Here is a 17929-nt window from a genome sequence, read left to right on the forward strand (position 1 = left end):
AGCATGGAAAATCGCCTACTGAGGTTTAATGTAACTAAATACATAATGTAACTTTTAATGCTTAATAATGTATTAATTATCTCTAAACAGTAGACTTTAATTAACTCCTTATCAATGCTTAACTAATATGTTAATTAATGATAGGTAACATATCATAATGCTTCATGAACTTTGAATCAACGCTCGATGATGTCTTAACTTATGTTAATTAAGGGACCCTTACTGTAAAGTGTTACTAGAAAGTGACTTTTCCACTCACTAACACTCAGCCCTGAAACATTACTCACAGCAGCCCCAGCTGGATCTGTGTCGGCTCACTCACAGACGTCAGCTCTTTCATGTACGACATCTCATCGGACTCTTCTGCCCTGTAAGAAGAGAAAAATATGAGAGTTAAACTCACTTATGCTCGCTTTGGTTGGACAGTGTGTTAACTCCTTGACATCCAGGCGGATCTCTGCAGAGATCCTCTCCGCAATAATCTCAGATCACGGAGGCTAAGACTGTTATCTAAGTGTCAGACACATGCAACCTTCACAGTGCACCCACCACAGCCGGTTTTGTGTCTCCCAGCTGAAGCAGTCCAAAAAAGTCAATTTATAAAAAAAAAAGTTATTTCTGAGGTGTTTCTCAGACTCGAAGTTGCAGCATTGAACCATTTTTCTGGCGGAGAATCCCACCTTCAGTGTCACGTGGTGTTGCAGTTATCTTAGATGTCACAAGGAGGCGACATTGCTCCAGAGTGCTGAGTTGTGATGTTACAATTTTGAAGCTCAACCTCATCTCACCTTCTGCCCCAAGCCTCGAACACGCCGCTGTCTGTGGCCAGAGCGTCCTCCGAGACGCCTGCAGAGACCCTCCTGGCCCTCCTGCCGCTTCTGTTAGCGCTGTTTCCCCTCAGAGTCACTCCTACAGAAGAAAACATCCAGTTAATCATCAGGGAGGTTTAATTTTTGAGAGAAACAGTCGGGTGTGATCCACATTACCTGTGGAGGTGAAAGTCCCCTGAGCAGTGCCGTCTCTGTGACCCATGGCGATGGAGCTGCCCGTGTCCTCGCTGCTCAGCACGGTGCTCAGCGGCTGAGGCTGAGCCCGCAGACCTTCCAGCAGACCCCGCCCTGCCTGCTCCATGTACTCCTCGGTCATCTGGGTGAGAGGGCAGTCCTGAGGGGCAGAGTGGTAGGGCGTGTCCATGGGCGAGCTGGGAGGCGACAGAGAGGACAGAGAGGAGCGGGAGGAGAGTGAGGCCAGGGACTGCGGGGTGTCGTGGGAGCGTTTGGGTTTGTTCTGTATCAGGGGGTCAGGAGTAAACATGGAGCAGTCTCTGGACACAGCCTCTGGTGGAAGCAGGTAGCGCAGATGTGGGTCCAGGAGCTCGGCAGACCCCTCGTACTGAGGGACGCCGTAGATGTCGCTGAAGCTGATGGAGCTCAAGGAGCCTCTGCTGGATGCCAGCGAGCCTCGACTGGAGGCCAGAGAGCCGCGGCTGCTGCTGGACGACACGGTCAGAGAGCTCGCCGACAGACTGGAGGTGAAAAAAAAAAACAAAAGAGACCATGAGAAACCTGGAGAGGGTCAGTGCAGAAAATTAAAGTCTGAAGAGTCTGCACCTCTTCAGCTGGGAGTGAAGGTAGGTGGTGATACGTGTCGCCTCCTCCAGCTGCCTCAACAGAACATTTCTCTTCTCCTGCTGCAGGATCCTGTCGACAGAGACACATGCATAAAGAAGCATTAAACGTTAAGGATAGTTTTCCTTCTTTTTCCCAAGTTAAGAGACAAAAAGACGAGAAAAGAAAGACTTGATGGTAAACAGAAAAGGGCCTTCGTAATCTGACCTTGTTTTAACATTAAAACATTGAAAATAAGTGATATTTTTTCCATTGTTGTTTTCTGAAGCAAATTTAAAGAATTGTATTTATCAGTTTTTAACAAAAACTTAAAAAAACTGCTAATTTTTTGTTTAATTTTGTCTAGTTTTCAATTACATCTTTTATTCTCTAACTAGTGCACCAAAAACATCACAACTTAAATATTGTGAAAAAGTTCACCGTTTGTAATATTATTCATCGCTTTTACTTTCTAAAGTAGTGAAAATCAAATTTATTCTTCTCTTATCAAACATAAAACTTATGTGTTCACACTCTTTTATTTTAATTTTGATACATTTTGTCAGCATATTAGAAAATACTACAGTATTTTAATTCATGTTTCTCCATAATTAAGATCTAAGATTGTCTCATCTCTTCCTCACCTCTGATTGGCTCCCTGGCTCTGGGAGCTGTGGGCCCTTTGCACCTCCTCCTCTAGCCGGCAGCGCTCCTCCTCCAACTGCAGCAGCGTCTCTGGAGGATGCTGCTGTTTGCTGACCAGGATGATCTCCTGCAGCAGGGCCTCTTTCTCACGCAGGAGCTGCATGAAGTCCCGGTCTCTGTCTGCCTCGGCCCGCCCAGACCAGCTCTCACTGTCCAGCTGTGCGAGCTGGTGCTGAATACTCTGCACCCTGAGTGAGGAAGAGAAGACCGAGCAATGAGACGGACACCGATTCTGTGAGAGTGTGTCACAACAACCAGAGTCTGAGTCAAACACTGAAACAGTCAAAGCTGGGAGAGCTGTAACCACCTGGCTGTTAAATTAGTTAACACAAACTCTCAGGAGCAAACGGTTGGCACTCAGGGAAGTACAGAGGGCACAAAGTTCATCAATCACTAACGAATTAAACAAAAACAAAACAAAAAAAAACTAAAACAAAACAAAAAAAGTTATGTTACAACACCAAAAAAAGTATTTACTCAATTACAACCATTTCTCTCAGCTCTGATCTATTTCTTTTCACAAATGTGACCCCTCAGAGAGCAGAAAGTTCTCCATTATCAGGAATACTCCTTGAATATACCATTACAAATTCTGTTTTCCCGTGATATTTGGAAACAATTATAACAGTTAACAGATAACAGCTTTCACTGCAAAAACTCAACTCCAAGTCTTAATGTCTTATTTTTTTTTAAAGAATAATCTCTTCTGTGTCAGGATTTTATTTTGTCGACTGTTTTGCACTTGGTAATCCAATGTTTCAAAGGAGGCTGTCAGACAAAGTCATATTTACAATTACTGCCTTTCTACTGTAATTCTGTTGAGTTTTTTGTTGTGGGACGAATTAAATGATTATATCATCTCATCAATAGAGAAGAAATGAAACTGAAGTCCTGAAGAATTGTCACGTATCAAGGTATAAAAAGACTAAAAAACAATGCCTAACTTGCATGTAAAGAGTAAAAGCAATCTTCTCATTGGGTAAGAAAGACTAACTGTATTTTCTTGTTTTCAGACATTATGCTTATTCAAAAAAATTTGAGCATTTTTAACAGGCATATCTTATAAGCAGTGAAGTCTTTTAATATCTTGAAAAATAAAATTTCTCTGTACTTTTCAGGTGGATGAGGCTCATGTTCAGTCTTATAAGACAATGTTTACTAAAATTAAGACTTGGCTAGGTTTTAGTTTTTTCAGTGTAGTATTCAGACAGGTGGCAGATCAAACCAGAGGCTTTACATAAAGTGTATCCTGACTTTGAAGACAAATGATTAAGAGCTCCCCCTACTGATGGGCTGCAGTATAGATCCAGAGGTCTAACTGTAACAGTAACACATGTTGAGTGAAGTTTCTCAAAGCATGGACTGACAGCTCTGGTGACAAATGAGGCTCCTGAAATTTCTGTACTGGATTAGAGGAGAGCAAAGAACAGATGGGAAGAAAACACCAAAAAAAAAAAAAAAAAAAATTTGAAAAACACAAAACTTTAGTGAACTTCCCAGTTCTGTGCACATCTGCTTCATAAATAAAAATCTGTTCTGCTGTGGACTGGACCTACCTGAGGATTTTTGATGTTTTACTGGTGAGTTTAATGAGTGTTTTGGTAACTGCTGATGCTTTGGCTGCACCAGCACACCCTGACAGTATCCTATGTGGAGATCTTAACGCTTCATAGCTCACAATGGAGGGAAAGGAAGAGATGTTGTCCTTTCTGTACACAGTCCATGAATCCTTAAACTGCTGAGCTATGTACATAGTAGACCTAAATAAACCTATCCTCCAGTATGTTTAAAGCTCAGTGATGTAGATATATTTAGTGTATCTACGACTTCAAAAACCAAACATCTACTAACTTGTGCAGTCAGGAGCTGTGACGACTCTTTACTACTCATCAGCACAGAAGTTTTTCTGAATTTGAAGTCAATACACTCAGCTATTTAGCTGCTAGGTGTATGAATGTATGATGGTTGTGGCAGTTTTTTTAATAATAACTATGTGACTGTGATAAGTGATGTCTGCTCAAAGCTTGATGAGTTAATTTTACCTGTAGGTTAGCTTCATGTTTTTATCTGAATCAGCTTCATGCAATGCTGCATATTTCAGTTGAGCCTGCACTTAATTCTGCAAATGAAAACATTTGACGCTGTAATTTCTACCTGAGCTGCATCAGCCAGCGTGTGTACAGGTGTGTGTATCAGCAGGGCCTAAGTCCTCAGCTCTGATGAAATAACTGTGTTTACGCGCACTGGATTTCAGACAGAGTGACTCAGTGACAGAGCATGCAAGTTTCCACAGGTCTCCCCTCTCTCCCCACCTCCCTCTCTGATGTCATGGTTGGCGTTGCTGTTGCTGGGTCACTATGGCAACATGAATCTAATGTAGAGTGTGCACAGAGCTGGTGTAACAACACAGGGACTCTGACGGCTGCAGTGGAGTAAACACTGTTCAATGATGTAATAAGACAACACTGTGACATAGCTGTGTTTAAGCCATAAAAACATCCAAACACACACACACACACACACACACACACACACACACACACACACACACACACACACACACACACACACACACACACACACACACACACACACACACACACACACACACACACACACACACACACACTACTATTTATTTATATCTAACAACATGTACTCTGTCCTTTCAAACCTTATCTAATCTATGTTTCTTGACTCTTTTTTTAACTGTTTTTGCACATTCCCTGTTGACTACGTGTATTATCATTACTTTAAGCTAATATCACACACACTTTGACGTCTTTAACACTGTTAGCGTATCCTTTTTCTCAGCTACAAAACTCTTGATGGTCAGTCATCATTGTATCTCAAAGAGTTCAAAGTGTCTTTTTACTTCTCTGTTAACTCCAAGGAAGAAGTTTGGATTGAGGATCTCTGGAAGTAGTATGAGAGGTGGAGCCCCTCAGTTATCAGGATTATCTTCAGTGAAATCGTCTACCAGTTGGGGTGCAGGAAGCAGACACCCTCTTTATTTTATGCTCTCACTGAAATGCTGTGGTGTATTTTTGTCACCCAACTAAAATGCTGATACATTTTCAGTTTTCATTTCCTATTTGTGCACAACACCATGAGAAGTTCTTCAGAACAGTTCAACATGAAGCGTCATCTACCGCTGTTTCAATGGTACGACCACACCGAAAGCGAATTTGCATCAAGACTACATTCAAAGTCAATGCAAAGTCACTTTAAACGCCGATTCGCCCCGGACGTCCTGTTGGCTGCGTTTGGCGTGTTTGGGCGTCAGACGCCTAAATGCTGGAATATGAAAATATTGAAAAATTGAAAATATTGAACTTTCGACGCAAATTTGCGTGAGGCTGTGCCGAAGCAGCTAATCAGCGATGACATTCCCCCACGACGTCATTGATTTGATGACGTTAGGGGGGAACCGCCACCTGCTCTGACTCCCAACTCCGCTGGAAGATGGAGGAGAAAATAATCTGTGCGGTAGGGATGGGTACCTTTCACATTTGAAACGATATGGTACCTATAAAAGTACCTAATTCGGTACCCATTCCTACCGTGCGGTGTGTCATTATCCAGAGTTATACGATACAACGTGTGTACTCTACAGAGACCGAAAAAAAAGGATCAGGCTTGGGTGAAAGTCGCAGAGGAGACACATTTTGAAGGTAAGTTCTGTAAATATTTGTTTCCAGCTGGATTTGCCTGCATGGGTCATCACTGAGTCCGACTGTGTTTTCCTCATTGGAGTTTTGAGCCTGATAGAGAGGAGGACAGAGCGGGGCAGAGCCAGGGAAAAGATGCAGTCCTCTCTCAGCAGTCCTCTCTTTCCTCGACTCCTTCATTATCCCCAGGGAGACCTCCTGGAACATGGGTCAGCGGGTCGAGGATGAGGTCGCCGGGAACGGCCAGGCAGTGCCGGTGGAGGTGGATTACCAGAGAGGAAGCAGCCTTGATTGTGATCTCCAAGACTTTCACACACTCTCCTGTCATGCTTTGGAAACCACAGCTCATTGTTTTTTCAGATGCTCTTCTGGGCTTTCAGTCTTTAAATGAGCGGGCTCTCTACTCCGCATGCGCACTGACGTGCGTCAGCCCCTCAGCTTGTCAAAATGGTCCAGCGCCCAGACTCGCGCGTTCATGTGACGCATTACAGGCGTGATGCACGTTTAAATTAGCGAGTTCGGTGTGGCTGCGGCATAAAGGTCCATGCAGCAGATTGTATCTAGGGATGGGTACCGAATTAGGTACTTTTATAGGTACCGACCGAATTCTGCCAAAAGTACCGGGTATCGATTCATGTAAAACCAAAAGGTACCATGTTTAGGTACCTAAATGCATCCTTGTGACTGTGAGGGAGTGGAAGAGTAGGTGATTTTCCATGCTGGACATGAACACAGCATTTCAAGGTTATATATTGAAGAATACATTTGTTAAATTGATTTTTTTAAATATTTAATTATTAAACAAATTGATATTTTTTACCACATAAACACAAAAAGGTACTGAAACTTGGTACCTTTGAGTACCGGTACCGATTGCCAGGTATCGGGCATCGGTACCGTATCGTTTTAAATGTGAAAGGTACCCATCCCTAATTGTATCTGATGTAATACTGCATGTCTTATATTTGGACTGCTGCAAATTTCATAAACAAGCCCCTACCTTTGCAGATCATCTGTTGTAATAACAGACTATTGAGTGAAAGATTTAAAACAAAAGTTGTGTTATTTGGGTGTTTAATTTGTTGCTAAGGAATATTGTCAAAAGATCAGACTCAAGAAAAGAGAAGTGGTAGAGGACGGAGGGGGGATTGGACAAGAGAGAAAAATACTGCAGAACTCTCTGGTCTCTCTTGAGCTGTTCTATGCAAAAAAAAACGAAGGTGAAAATGTCCAAAAACCAAAATGAGTAAAGCTGTCTGTGGTTGTGAAGGTAGGAGGAAGGGATAGAAACCCAAAAAAAAAATAGTTGAGCAAATTAAAGTGGTTTGTGAACACACACTAAAATAGATGAGCTAACAAAGCACAATTAATCTATAAAATAGCCTATTAAAAAGTCTATTAAAAATGTTTTACTAGTGAACTGGTGGTAATTTACTAGTGGGCTGTTTTGTCTTGAATTTTAATTCAGAGCCTTGTAGATTCTGTGGGATGTCTCAGATCTAAATACCACTGTGTGAGTACTGCAGTCCCTGACTGACACCTCATTTGACCGACTGGGTCAATCTGTGGTTTAATAATAATAATAATAATAATACTAGGTTTCTCTAGAGCCAGTAACAATGTGAGTGTGACTTTGGATTGAACAGACACCCCTCCATCCTTCCATGTGCGTTATAAAAAAGTAAAAGCTGAAAATCCAGGTGAGTCCAACACATTCAATTTCTATGTGTCCTTCCTTTAACGACTAAATACAGGGAGACCAAGCTTTTTGTGTTCTCCAGAGGGGGCGAGAACAGCATCTAATTTAATATGTGTGTGTCTTTTACTGGTGTTTTTGGCATTTCAGGGGGTTAAAGGGTTAAGTCCGCTTAATGCTACCAACTAAACATTCTTTCCTTGTAGGCTCCTGTAGATTTATGCTGTAAAAAGTTTACCACCACATGACAGCTTGACGCCAGCAGTTGGAACTATGAGTGTTTATCTAACTTTTAATATTACTCACATTAATATTAATGTTAAACTTTGAGCTCCTTGATCCTGAGCACTGGTAAAAAAAAAAAAACTGTTGGCTTCACAGTTAAAATGATCATTGTTAGTCTTTTTTTTTATCATTACCTTGCTTGCGTTACTTGTTGCAGGTTTTGAGTCATGATTACTGGCATAGTAGTCAAAAGTCTGCGTTACAGGGTGTGGGAATAGCCTCAAGGGCTAGGTTGCGCACAAATCAAAGGCATAAAAATCCTGGAAAAATCAACTTTTTTAAAATTAAGTTCAGAAAAGTATGAACTACGAGTTTCGCACCATGGCTCTGCTTGTCTCAATCCACCTCTCTTTCCTGCTCCCCCTTTTCAGTCCATCTCAGCTGCAGAGAGATGTTCACCACTGAATCTGATTCAGCTCAAGGTTTCTGCACCTTTAAAGGAAAGTTTCACCTAATGCCACTGCTAAATGCTTGTTTATGGTGCATTAAGGTTGAGATACTATCGCAACAAGTAACCCTGAAGTGGCTATTCTTTTAATGTGATGCTTTGGATGTAATTTGGTGCTATAAAGATAAAAATAGACTGGTCACAGGCAAAGCTTGGCAGCTTTATTACTACCTGTGTCCATCCATTGTTCAATTTTTGTGTTTTGTGTCACTTCTGTTGAGTTATTTCATGGATGTCAGTCTTCTAACGTTGATTTTGAAGACACACATTACATCTGGGCTGAGCTGGGATATATTTAACTGTAAAGTGTGTGTATTAAACCGCCTCATGGAGGAGCGGTCAGTGGGCAGTGCTCTCTCTGGCTGCGAACACAAAGACAGCACACAGTCAGCAGCAGCAGCCAGGCAAGAATGTGACCACCCAGCTCATTCCACTGGCCAGACACCGGCGCAAATACTATTCATAACACGCCCTCCCACTGGACGACACGCAGGGCCCGAGGAACGAGACGGAGGCTGAAGGAGGGGCCTTTGATTCAGAGACACATGCTGGTGTGTCATAGTACTACGTCTGATAAACAAAACAGGCAGACACACTCACTTTTTCTTGGCTTCCTCGTACTGCCAGTTGACTTTCACTTTGTCCACTAAATGGGAGGAATCCTGGGAACCATACTGGAATAAAAAGGGAATAAAAGGCGTAAAAAGCATTTTAGGGACAAATCTGATCAACAAAAGTGTCTACGCTCCCCTGATAAAGTGTAAGTCAGGGTCTAAAAATACACATTTGACTGAACGATGAGTCGTTGGGGAGTACGTCACCTCCCCCGTAGGATGAAAACCTCTCTGAGGGGGAATCAGGGAGTAACTGCAGTGACTCCTACCTCTCCCATGATGTCAGTCTGACAGCCGGTGTCACAGTACTGCTGCAGACTGCATGAGTCGCCTGTGAGTCCGGTGCTGTTCACGGCCTCTCCAGACGAGTCACTGATGGACAAACTGCTCTGGAAGTTCACCGTCAGCTTCACCAGACTCTGAGAGATTCAACAAAAGACATAAAGCCATCATCAGTGAAAATATCTCATTCAGCAAAATCTCAATATAAAAAAAAATACTTCTAAAAATGTGCTCTTTGATAAAAACCTTACTGTAAGGATGTCCTCAGTATGTGCCTATCAATAGAGTTCAACATTGCCAGGAAATAACTGCAACTGTGTCCTCACATAGAGACTGAATCATCTCCTCCTTTTCATTTCAGACTCCATTCTCTGTGATATTTTTTGCTTTGCTGACAGATTCTACAGACATAATTGGTGATTCAGATGTCTAGAAATGTGTCTCACGAAGAAACAATGATCAGAAGCTGCAAACAGTGGAGGGTAACAGACACTAGAGGTCAGCAGAGAATATCTCAACAACAGCGGTTTCAGGGAGGAAGCAGGGAGGGCAGGATGTGGAACAATCCAGTACCTGGATGAGGTCCTGCCTCTCCTTCTCGCCTGTGCTGATAGCTTTCTTGATGCTCCGCAGTTCGGTGAAGATGGCCTGAGCCTCGTCCAGCTTGTAGTTTGTCTGACTGCAGGACATTTTCCTGTCGATCCTGAGACACAGAAACACACAAATATCATGAAGTCTGAGCTAAACCTCAGTGTTGAAAACATAAAATAAGTATAACCTTGAGGTTATACATCAAAGTATCTGCTTTAAACAAACTTGTGATCAAAAGTGATGTTAAAAGGACTCTTCAAGATGTTCAAGATGTGTCTTTTGAAGCTTTGTGTCTTGGTTCGTGTCTATCAGGATATTAGAACCATGACTTGTTGTCCTTCAGATTTTGGTCCAATACTAATATGATCCAGGTTGTGATTTATGGACCATTTAAACCTACAAGAGCAGCACGACTGATAAACACATGAGCGTGTCAAAGCTTTTCTCTGACCATCTAAACGATCTTTGATTGACAGAAACATTTATAAGATACACTGTTACGCTTGTGTGTCTAATAAAATATGACCTTATTTTTCAGGCTGATATTTTGCATCAAATAAGTAGGAAGGTCTTCACCTCTTGTACTGGCTTTTGAGGTGAAATTAAAGGTTGAAATATTAAAGATGAACAAAGTTTAACAGTTTTCCTTCTGTGTCGAACAGCATGAACATATTCTCATATCTCTAAGTCTGTCTACCCACGTGTACATGTGCCCCTCACTGTCTCCTCCTCGTGTGACTCCTCTCCATGACTGACCATGGACTGATGAACAGTCTCAGGTGCTTTATTGCAGTTAAACGGTATTTTCTAGAAGTGGCATGTGTCTGCAGACCTGGATCCGCTTCGTGCGAGCACATACACCAGTACTGTTAAACGATCGTCGTGGACTATCATGTTGAGCTTGTGCTGCTGAATCTGCTGACTGTCTTTCAGCAAAATGTGCATCAATTAATCCACTTATGCACTAAGTATTCCCACATACACCAGATGATCTGTCCAACTCTACTTCGGTGGAGATCTCCCTAAAGTGGCTTTGGGACAAGAGAGTTATGGCGCTGACTACAGGCCTGGCATGTTTTCTACAGCATTTTCAGTCCCTCTGCGTTTCAGTGTAAATGCAGGTTTTTTTCACAGTGTTTTCGGATGAAACGTTGCCGTGTAAAGGGGGCCTTATGGCTAACTGGACCACATAGGTTACATGTTGGTTGCAGTCCTGAAACTTCAGATGGGCATTCACTTATGAAGCAATATGGTACCAATGCCCAGTAACTGGCAATCGATATCTGTACTCAGCTCTACCAATTTTTGCTACTTTTTGTGTGTTTATATGGTAACAAATATGAATGTGTTTAATAATTAAATCCTGATGTTTTTTAACTTCGCATATTTATTTCTCAAAACTCATAAACTCCCAATGCTGTGTTCATGTCCAGCATGGAAAATCACCTACTCCTCCACTCCTTTACCATCACAAGAATGTGTTTAGGTACTGAAAGATGGTACCGTTCAATTCTACCTGCATAGGTACTTGGTACCATCATAGGCTGTGAAAAAAATAAACGTCATCTTGCTCGGCTCGAAGTGAGGTCACCACAAAAACTGCTCCCCCTGGTGGCTGGCTGCAGTATAGGTCAAAAAATCTGGCTCACCAGTCATTCCAGATGGGCTGTGGTCAAACTTAAAAAAATTAATACTCCTCGTAGAAATGCTTCTCAAGTCCAATTGTTGTGGTGATTTGAAGATGTCATTTGGCTGTCTTGTATTCAAGTCCTCTTTTTTCTGAAAGTTTCATTTTCATTAGTTATACAAGGTTAAAAACAAGTTTTAAGTCACGCTTTCCAATGATTGTATTTTTTTTCTGGGATTGTAAAATATGTCGGGAGGTAGAGTCAAGAAGTGATTAGACTCGCTAAAGAGTCCAATCAGGAGGAATTTTGGCTTCAAAACCGTACAATGATAAATGGTGGAGCCACTCTGTCCACTCTTTACACAGTCTATGGGTACCACTACCACTACTCGGTTGGTGCCTATTAAAGTAACTAATTCAGTACCCATCCATACCCGAAACTCCAGCTTCTGGCTTTCCAAACACATAACACTGTAATCAGCTACAACAGCGCTTTTTTGTTTTTTTTGAGCATTGGAAGAGTTTCAGCCTATGTTCAGTTATGAAATACTGACACTCGACATGACTGAATAAGACTTAACACTCAGCCAGCTCAGTTTCTAAAGCTGAGGCAGTTTCAGTTTCATTGATCTGCTTTCAGAGACCTCCATCTTTTTCAGGAGTGGGGAGGAGGGACATGACTTTTTTCTACCTGAGATTTCTTCATTATGTTGTGGAGCACTTTGAATTCTCCTCCTCTCTTCTAAAGGTGCATTACATATTTTTTGTATCTAAGACTTTGGATCTTAGTTTGTAAAATAAACTAAACTTCTCAAGTGTTTTACTCAACTGTGAAAGTTTGAAACAGACACAGTGAGTCTCTGGTGTATCCCTGGTGTGGGGGTTTTAAGGGGAAGGAGGAGGACTGGGGTTGGTTTGGTTGGTTTTCTGGTTGGGAGCTGGACGGAGCCCTGCATGCTGTCTCCTCCATCACTGGGTCTTGTTGGCACGTGGCCCCCACCCTGCTCTCACCACAGCTCGCTTCCTTCACTCTCCTTCAACAGCAGGTACTGTTCATCCACCCGACCCTGCCTCTTCCTCCAAAAACAAGCTCTGCTTTGTTCCCCCCACCCCATTGGCAGGGGCTTGGAGTTTATATACTTAGAAAAAAAAGGGCAGTACCCACCCCTCAGTGCCTGCCTGTACTGAACCCCCACCCTGTGTACTGGAGAAGGGAGTGTGCTCAAGAATTTCTGCAACAAGTAGCAGGTTTTAGGAGATCTGAGACTGAGATGTTGCAGGAACCGTTTAGTGAAATTTGTCGTTTAAGGTGAGAGCAAGAACGATGGCGTCAACCAGAGATAAACTCTTTAACTCTAAGTGGAGCAGTGACGTGCAGCAGGAGCATCTGTACGTCAGAAGCTGTTTGTTTGCTTTATCTGAAGCGACGCAGCGAGGAGAACAATTAGCTATATTGCTGACACCAGCTGAGATTGGAAAAACAACAGCCGTAGGGTCCCTCCTGCCTGGCCTGGGCAAAACCCAGGAGAAACAATGGGACACACACACACACACACACACACACACACACACACACACACACACACACACACACACACACACACACACACACACACACAGAGGCAAACAAAGACACTAACACATGCGAGCACGTACACACGCAACAGGAGGATGCGTCAATGTTTTCTGCAAGCTGTGTATTCTCTGTCTATTCTGGGAGTCACTCGAGTTGTGTATTATCTGAGAGATAAGGGACTCTTTGCCAGGGCTCAGGAAGTGCAGAGGAATTTGCTGCCAGATATCTCTGTGTTTTTGAAACTGCTCTGGGCTCCACACCTCCCCCTCCCTCCTCCTCCCCTCCAACTTCCTCTCCAGGCTGAGCCTTGGCTCCCTGCACTCCACTGGTGCATCCTCTTCCTGAGGTGGAGTCCCCTTTTCCATCAAAAAACTCCCTCCATTTGCCTTTTCTCAAATGCTCTCTTTTCTCTTTTTTCCCTGCGAGAGGAGGAGCTTCTAATTCTAACATGAAATTTGGAGCAGTTCGGAAATGTTTCCAGCACAAAGACACCATGTAAAGACCAACACAAGCTACAGGAAAATCAGACACCGCCTCGAAAATCTGAGCTCAGAAAGAGAAGTCTCTCCTCCTGGTCCCTTTAAATTCTCACAACTTTGTACGGGTCAGGAGGGTATCTTTGTAGATGTAGATGATTCTGGTTTACTTGCATGAGGGAGTCATGAACACTGAGATTCAGAGATTAATGTGTCAGATTTTGAATCTGTGAACCTGCTTCCTTCATCAGATTTATCCTGTAAACACAAGAGGACAGAAAGAGAGGCGGATAGAGAGGTTTGTGTGGCTGCAGATGGAGGACGAGGGGGAATAAAGAAGGGAAAAGGCGTCAGTGTTGTAGGAAGGAGAAGGCTGGCCGTAGGAGGAAGGGCGGGCCTGGGACACAGAGGCAGAGGAACACTCACTCCTGCAGGGTCTCCACTCCCATTTCCTTATACTGCAGCTCCTGCTTCACCTGGGCCAGCTCCTGCTTCAGTCTGGAGAGCTGTGGACACACAAGGCCCAACACCCGGTTAGCATGGCACACAATGGGCTTCTCTCACCACCAACACCCGACAGAACTGCTTAGTCATGACTATTCACATACAGGAATGCAACGCTGTGTTTGTTCAGGGACACACGTGCACACACACACACACACACACACACACACACTGAGGAAAAGATGTCTGATGAGGGAAAACTCTGGGAACAAATCTTTTTCCCAACCATTTTCTCGAATTTCAAAAAGCCCTTCAGAGGTAACGAAATAAAAAAAAAAATTATTCTCATGTTGTATTGGTAAGCCTGAAGAAACCGATACTTCAGGTTTATTGTGAGTCTGAAGGTTATTTTTTTAAGAGTTTTAGGACATAGATTGTTGTTTTACATAGCTCTCTTCTAAACAATAACCCATAGCAACCTACTATTTAGAAGAAACTGGAATTTTTTTCAATTTTATATATTTAAAGGTGTAAATTTAGAAGAGTAGTTAAATCAAATTTTAGCTCAAGGATGTCTTGCTTTATGACGTACAGTGATGCACTGAGTACTGCTCTCAGCTATATTTGATTAGGACAATTAAAAACCTAACCTAAATCAAACTTCCAACTGTATTTAAAGTGCTACTTTCCAATAAACTTTACAAAAGGAGCAAGACTAGACTGTAGAAAATATGGATGTAGTCTTCACTACACCCCCTGTCTGTTCCTGATGCAGCCAGTGAAGCCGATCCTTGGCGGGGGCCATATTGGATACGACACTGGCTTAGAGCTACCTTTCATACCGCCCCTGTACAGTGTGTGCCAATAGAGAAATTAGTAGGGATGCATGATATTATCGGCACAAGATCGGTATCGGCTGATAAAAGCTTAAAAACACATTTATCGGTATCGGCAGATGTGAAAATTTCTGCAGATATGCACAGCCGATAAGTTGCTATTCAGTTAGGATTATTATTATTTTCCATCTGAAAAATAAGCTCCTTAAATAAAATGTAGCACTTCATTTATTTGCACTGCAGAGCTCTGTGTCTGTCACCAGGTTGTTACAGTAGCTCTAAAATAATCAAATGCAACTTGGTTATGTTTAAAAATGCATTGTACATTTAAAGTTCATGTGATCTAAAGAAATTATTTTTCTGTATTTCAATACTGAATGTCTTGAGTTTGAAAAAATAATAAATTTCTTATTTATGGTAAAGTCAAATGGGTTTTTTGTCTTGTTTTATGTGTGTTTCTTAAACAAATAAGACCGTCACAATAAGCTTTCTTTACAGGGAAAAAAGCAAACAAACTTGTGATTATCGGTATCGGCCAAAAGGGGTTTCGATGTATCCGCATATCGGATATCGGCAAAAATCCAATATCCTGCATCCCTAGAAATTAGCATTTCAGGCCCAAGCTGTTTTTGAACTCGGCTTTTAATATGTTTTTTTTTAGCACTGTAGAAGTCTCTTTTTGGCTTGGTGTGTACATGGTTTCCGGCCTTTCTGCAGCCAGCCTCAAGCGGATTCTCGATGAACAGCACTTCCACATAGGCTTCATTTTTCTAAGCCAGATGTTGCCCCTTGGTCTATGCTTATTTCATAAGCATAGACCCAACACTGAGACCGGATAAGATCCAGTCTCATCTCAAGGCTCAGTCTGATCTCATCCTAACCAACCACGAGTAGAGACCTTTGCGGGATTTATCAAGTTACAACTTCTGACTCATGTTTGACAGGCGTCCGGCTCAATGGCTCAGTGTTAGCATACAAACATTTGTCAGCTTGCTCTAGTTATCAAGAAGAGCTGAAGCTGAAGAGATCATCATGAGCTTAACAACTAATTGGTCAAAATCCAAAGAGACAAACTGAAACACTGACAAGATGATATTGAAGGAAAGCTGGAGATTCATATATTTCGGCTACTGACTCCATCTGACGCATGTTTCATGAACTGGGAAGAAGTTGAACATTTTAGAATGGATCAAACTCAAACATTGACGAGCATTTCTAGTCTAAAGCATTGATATACAGTGCTTGACATATTTAATAGACCACCATCCACTGTAAGGTGTTTGCCACCACTGCCCTAAATTAACAGCACATAGCTGTTGACCAAAAACCTTCATCTTTCTGTGATGGTTAATCCATCAGTGTGCGAGCTCTGTAATCAAAATGACATCGTTAATGCTAAAACATGATCAAAGTTATTGATGAATTCTCAAACGTTTACAGAAAAACTTAGAACAAAAGAGAAGCACACAATTATTTTTTGGTTGTCAAATTACAGTTATTAACTTGCGTCTATGAACAGAAAAATGTGTTTTAGTGGTTGTTTGTTATTCCTGATTAGTTTCTGACTACTCAGAGAATTCCAGTTTTCAGGATCAAATTTAGGAACAAGAATGTGAATTCAGTTTGAAACTCCTGTCTCCTTCAAAATGGTGAAGAGTAGACAACTCCCTGAGAAAGAAACTAAAGCACTTCATGATGCTGGATGGTTTCCTTATTTAATTTCAGGTGTTCTGAAACATTTGTTTTGTACAGATTTCAGACTGATCGGTCAACCCTTAAGTGAACCATGTGAACACCAAAGTTTACAAAAATCATTAGATTCTCAAAAGTGGCTCTTCACAGTCATTTGTGAGGTGATGAAACTTTCTGGCATTAGCTGGCTGCATCATGTTGTCATACAGCGCTGACTTTATTGAATTGTATTGCTCTCCTTCGAATCTTCCCCTACTTATTATCAAGGCTCATGTCTGTAAGTAGTAGTGGGTGGTCTTTAGGGATTTTTTTTTTCTTTATATTTTTTTAATTTTTACAATTTCATTGCTGTAAATATGTACTTAACCTCTGATTTAACTTTTATTCCCTTCCTTATCTCCATTTGTCTTGTTTTTTTGTTTTCTTACATTTTAATCTGTCCTTTTTGTTATAAAAATCAATACAAAGAATATTGAAAAGAGAAAAAATAAGGAGCAGACAGTTTTTGATCTCATCATCATCCTTGACTGCTTTAAATGATTAGTGCTGTTTGTGAGTTTGTAGATCAAAAACCTTCCAGAAGATACTTAATGATAACCTGAGAATTTCAGCTGATAAATGTTTGATTCTCACAAACTGATCTGTCTCAAAAATAACTCAGTGAATCTTCTGTGACTGTTAAATATAAACATTAAAGTCGGGTCCAGCTCAACTTTGAGTCTGAAGTGTCCCTGATGGAAGAAACACCCTCACCCATGTGACTGATCTCAGAGAAATGTCCAGCGTGTCCCTGTGAGTCAGTGACCTAGCCTCTGCCTGACCCTTTGATGATCTCATCCTCATCCTCTGGAGACCCGGGGCCAGAGCCACAGTATCCTGTAGGGGCCACACCCTAGCCCCTTTTTTTTCTGCTCAAAGAGGGCCCCTCTCTGCAGCCCATTGTTCTCCTCCGATAATGACTTACCCGCTCTCGTCTACAAGCTATTTCCACTTTAATTTGGTCGGGGTCGTATTTCGCGTTTGAAGATGAGCCGGAGAGAGCTGTGAACACAAAAACACAACAACAGAGAGGATCAGCGGTCAGCCCATAGTGATGATTTTAAGGTTAACTTCAAGGAGAGCTGACGGGGATCTGGTGTCGTGTCCCAGCCTTTGCTCTCTGAGAATGCCCCCTGGACGCTGTGTGTGTGACAGCTGGCTGGAGTCAGAGGGTAAACTCGGTGGAGGTGGATGAAAAACAGGAATGGGGATTCTGGAGATCTGAGGTCAGCACCCCCAACAGCTTTTGGCCGTCACGCCACCTTCAAAGTCATACATCCTTTTTATGTTTGCTTATGATGCATGATCATGAGATTTTCTTGTGTCTGACTGAGAGGAAG

General features: G+C 42.1%; 1 protein-coding gene across 1 annotated transcript in view; it reads right to left on the reverse strand.

Moving 5' to 3' along the window:
* Positions 1 to 17929, reverse strand: part of wwc3 (WWC family member 3) — a 52033-nt gene that overhangs the window by 11488 nt on the left and 22616 nt on the right. The window contains exons 4-13 of the mRNA XM_074668870.1: positions 17515 to 17591; positions 14005 to 14084; positions 9882 to 10011; positions 9296 to 9445; positions 9013 to 9086; positions 2252 to 2500; positions 1611 to 1700; positions 987 to 1525; positions 789 to 909; positions 288 to 368 (exon numbers count right to left, since the gene is read on the reverse strand). Coding sequence (XP_074524971.1) covers positions 288 to 368; positions 789 to 909; positions 987 to 1525; positions 1611 to 1700; positions 2252 to 2500; positions 9013 to 9086; positions 9296 to 9445; positions 9882 to 10011; positions 14005 to 14084; positions 17515 to 17591 — 1591 coding nt within the window. The remainder of the gene's footprint in view (positions 1 to 287; positions 369 to 788; positions 910 to 986; positions 1526 to 1610; positions 1701 to 2251; positions 2501 to 9012; positions 9087 to 9295; positions 9446 to 9881; positions 10012 to 14004; positions 14085 to 17514; positions 17592 to 17929) is intronic.

This window comes from Halichoeres trimaculatus, unplaced genomic scaffold, assembly GCF_033239565.1.
Source record: "Halichoeres trimaculatus isolate MK-OKI-2021-1 unplaced genomic scaffold, fHalTri1.1 fHalTri1_scaffold_4, whole genome shotgun sequence".
In the NCBI taxonomy this organism is placed as follows: domain Eukaryota; kingdom Metazoa; phylum Chordata; class Actinopteri; order Labriformes; family Labridae; genus Halichoeres; species Halichoeres trimaculatus.